The sequence below is a fragment of the Rutidosis leptorrhynchoides genome, chromosome 10, assembly GCF_046630445.1.
Source record: "Rutidosis leptorrhynchoides isolate AG116_Rl617_1_P2 chromosome 10, CSIRO_AGI_Rlap_v1, whole genome shotgun sequence".
Classification (NCBI taxonomy): domain Eukaryota; kingdom Viridiplantae; phylum Streptophyta; class Magnoliopsida; order Asterales; family Asteraceae; genus Rutidosis; species Rutidosis leptorrhynchoides.
In genome coordinates, this window is record NC_092342.1 from 113,664,776 (window position 1) to 113,669,392 (window position 4,617).

A 4,617-nucleotide genomic window follows, 5' to 3' on the forward strand; every position below is an offset into this window, starting at 1 on the left:
CCGAAAGGTAATATACGGAGCAAGAATACTGGACGTGTTGCTTTCCCAATACAAGGTTAGCAAGTGGGTGACACAAAACCATAAGTTTTGAGCTAAAATTTTCAAATCTGAAACCCACAAAACCCACAAAAACATTTTGCAAACACCGGTGAAGGGTTATTCCGGAAAACTTATCTAGGGTAAAAGATAGATTGAATTTTCAAAAAGATCAAATGTTTTCATAAAGATCCAATTTCCTTAAAGGATCTAAATTTTTATAGTCATGTGGGACTGTAAACCACATCGTTACTACCATTGTTCATACCGCCGTATTAAAATCACTGATGTACAAAGTGTGAAGAATAAAGAAGTGATTCTAGTAAAGCTATATTCAAGTTCTATATTGCTTGAGGACAAGCAACATTCAAATGTGGGAATATTTGATAATGCTAAAACGGACATATATTTCATAGCATTATCCTTCAAGAAAGACAAGCATTTAGTTACAATTGTTCTATTTACAAGTGATATTCGTTTAAATATTAATGGGTGAAGACAAAAGATAGATTCGACGAATTGAAGACGCAAATGACAAAAAAGCTAAAAAGTACAAAGTACAATCCAAGTGGTTCAAATTATTGATGAGAAACGTCTAAAAATTACAATAGTACAAGCCGTGAACACAAAGTACAAGATATTAAATTGTACGAAAAGGCGTTCGAAAATCCGGAATTGAGACATGAACCAACTTTCAACGCGTGACGCAATGGACCAAAAATTACAAGTCAACTATGCACAAGAATATAATATAATATATAATTAATTATATATATTATTATATATTATAATTATACGCAGCCCTCGTTTTGAATTTCATTTATGAGCTGGATTCCAGACCTCCGCACTCGCAGAGGTGTAAAGCATAAAAGCTCAGCACTCGCGGAGCTCTACAGTGAAACGTGGGCCTATAAAAGGCCGCGCATTCTGATCGATTCATTACACCTTTTTCTATCTATCTATCTACGATATATTTATATTTATATTTTATAATTTTAATTGTAATTTAAGTTTAATAATAATAAGGTTATAGTGGCGAATGTTTTAAGTTTGTAAGTCGAAACTCTATCCGTGTAACGCTATGCTATTATTAATCATTGTAAGTTATGTTCAACTTTTTTAAATTAATGTCTCGTAGCTAAGTTATTATTATGCTTATTTAAATCGAAGTAATCATGATGTTGGGCTAAATATTAAAGATGGGGTAATTGGGCTTTGTACCATAATTGGGGTTTGGACAAAAGACCGACACTTGTGGAAATTGGACTATGGGCTATTAATGGGCTTTATATTTGTTTAACTGAATGATAGTTCGTTAATTTAATATAAAGATTTACAATTGGATGTAATTATAAATAACCACATACACTCGATTGGACACGATGGGCGGGATATTTATAAGTACTAATAATCGTTCATTTGACCGGACACGGGAATGGATTAATAGTCAATGGACTCATTAAAACATGGGTGGATTACATGCAAGGACACTTGGCGTAATTGATAATAAAGTATTAAAACCTTATTACAGTTTAAGTCCCCAATTAGTTGGAATATTTGACTTCGGGTATAAGGATAATTTGACGAGGACACTCGCACTTTATATTTATGACTGATGGACTGTTATGGACAAAAAACCAGATGGACATATCGAATAATCCAGGACAAAGGACAATTAACCCATGGTAATAAATTAAAATCAACACGCCAAACATCATGATTACGGAAGTTTAAATAAGCATAATTCCTTTATTTTACATCTCGTCGCACTTTTATTTACTGTCATTTTATTTATCGCACTTTTAATTATCGTACTTTTTAATTATCGCAACTTTTATTTACTGTCATTTTAATTATCGCACTTTTAAAATCGTTATTTATTTTACGCTTTAAATTAAGTTATATTTATTTTTAATATTTTACATTAGGTTTTAACTGCGACTTAAGACATAAAATCGACAAACCGGCCATTAAACGGTAAAAACCCTCTTTTATAATAATAATAATACTAATTATATATATATTTATACAATTATAGTTTAAAAATATAGCGTTAAACTTGGCTAGTTCCCTGTGGACGAACCGGACTTACTAAAAACTACACTACTGTACGATTAGGTACACTGCCTATAGTGTTGTAGCAAGGTTTAGGTATATCCACTCTATAAATAAACAAATAACTTGTGTAAAATTGTATCGTACTTAATAGTATTTCGCAATAAAAATATAATTATTTCGTATACACCTCGCATAACATCATGTACCCAGATGACCATGAAGTTAATTCTCAAAAAGAATTGGATTATGAAACAGAGATTGATTGGGAGCTGAACGCAGACCGTGAATTTACTCAACCTGAGCATGACCAAGGTAAAATTTCGATATTTACAACATCATTCTTTTGTTTTGTCAATCCTATATTCAAACTTTGATAATGACTTTTGTGATAATAAGCAGAAGAAGATCAAGAAGAGGAACTTGTCCCAATAGAACAAGAAATTCAAAATAATGTGGATAGTGGATCAAGTATTCTAGTGAATTTGGTTTTATCTGTGCATAGTTAATGAATTTGAATACACCAAATAAAAATTTATTCACGTTCTGTCTTTCAGCAACAACTAAACACTACATGCCAAGAGGACCAACACAAATGAAAAAGATATGGGAACGAACAGAATTGGAGTGAATAATTATAGTAGTAAATGAATTTGGACAACCTGTTAATAAAAAAAGTAGTGAGCTTACCCAGTTCATGGGTGTGTTAGCTAGGAGTGGGAGGCAATGTCCACTTTACAAACATTGGCATAAAGTTCATAAATTAACAAAGAAGGATTTTCTTGCTATCATAAAGGTCTATACATAAAAAGTGGATGTCATTGATTATCTTTTATGTTTTACTAAACTGGCAGTTTATATTTAATTTGTATACCAAAATTTGACATTCGTGGAGATGCTGATAAGTGGATCCTTCAATCTATTGTAAAAAAGGTCAAGAGCTGGAGGAATAGACTTAAGAAGCTTCACTATGATCCAAGTAAATCACGCCACGAATAATTAAGAGTCAGGCCTGAGGTAGTCCAAAAAAAAACACTGGAAAAGACTTGTTGACTTTTGGAATGGTGATGCATCAAATGTATGATCTTGTCTTCATATTAAAACAACATTATATTATTGTTTATCTCAATATAATATTTCATTTTCCTAAATTAGGGCATGAGTGAGAAAAATAAACGTAATCGGCAAAAAAGGTCATTGCACCCATTGATCGGAAAAAAGAGTTATGCACAAATTCGTGAGGAACTAAAATTAAGTTTATTACAAATGCAAATGTTATTATAGTACTTTTTGTATTGTTGTTACTCATTTTCTTTTTATTACAACAGATACAATTGGGAAGAGAGCCGAGTAGAGTGGACATTTTTAAGCGGTCTTTCTCGAAAGCTGACATCACAAACAATTCTGAAGCCGTAAAACAACTTGTAAGTTACATAATTACAAAACTGAATGTGCTGGCAGAATGATAACTATTTTTGCTTAAATGTAATCATTATTTTATGGCCTCTCTACGCGTGGTTTACCGTGGGGATTTTAATGTTCATTTTTCTATTTACAGGAACAAATGAAAGAACTTTCCAAGGAATTACCAGAAGGTTCACTCGATGAGCCTGGACTAGATGATATCTATGCACAAGTCAGGGGTACAGCTAAACATGTACAAGCAGAAATGTATGGTCTAGGTGTTCGTGTATCAGATGTTTGGGGTGAAGTCAGGAGTCGTGCCGCTTTATGCCAAGAGAATGTCAAGTTGAAAGCAGAACTCCAGGAGTATAAAGAACGTGAAAAACAAAAGAACATTATGACAGATAATTCCGTTGTTAATCCCCATGCATCAACAAATAATGGCATAATTACCAATACGCCACTGCAGGTATATTTCTATTTAGTTACTATTATTATTCTCCACGTTAAAATATTTATAGTTGAATAATTAATAGTTGGAAAATTAAAAATAGGTTGGCAAAGAAGTCCACCTAAAGAGCATTAATTATCCAACCCTGATTGTCGCAAAAGGCAGGCTTCGTAGTTTAGACCCACTAACAGTGGTTGGAGGAATAAAGATTGGTCCAGGCAGGGGTGAAGTACATGTTCAAGTCGCAATAAAAAGTGATCAAGCAGTGATAAGACCATTTGAATTTGTTACCACAATGATAGAGGCCACCGGTGTGACTATTGCATGGCCAACTTCTTTACTCTCGGTATGCCAATGTTAAATTGTTGATGTTATTCGGTTTAATAACTTTGAATGCTTATGCTTATACATTAATTATTTGTTTGTAGGTTGTGCCACTGGATTAAGCTAGCATGATTGGCGGGGACTAATGCTTGATGACGTTGCTGCTTTTTTTTTTTAATGTTCAGTTACTTTTCTGTCGGATTTTTTTTTTTTTTTTAGTGTGTTACTTATTTATCCTTTGTTAAGTTTGCAATAATATTATGTTATCTGGTTTGAATTTTATTAATGGAAATTATTAATTGCATGTCCATGTTGGTTAAAGAAAGCATAAATATAATAAATCTATA

At 32.6% G+C, this 4,617-nt stretch overlaps 1 protein-coding gene across 1 annotated transcript; it reads left to right on the forward strand.

Moving 5' to 3' along the window:
- Window positions 1–2,294: 2,294 nt before the first annotated feature.
- On the forward strand, window positions 2,295–4,392 carry LOC139870546 (uncharacterized). The gene is made up of 6 exons (XM_071858331.1): window positions 2,295–2,406; window positions 2,494–2,588; window positions 3,420–3,515; window positions 3,650–3,964; window positions 4,050–4,292; window positions 4,375–4,392. Exons 1-6 carry the CDS (start codon window positions 2,295–2,297, stop codon window positions 4,390–4,392), a joined length of 879 nt encoding a protein of 292 aa, XP_071714432.1.
- The last annotated feature ends 225 nt before the right edge of the window (window positions 4,393–4,617 follow it).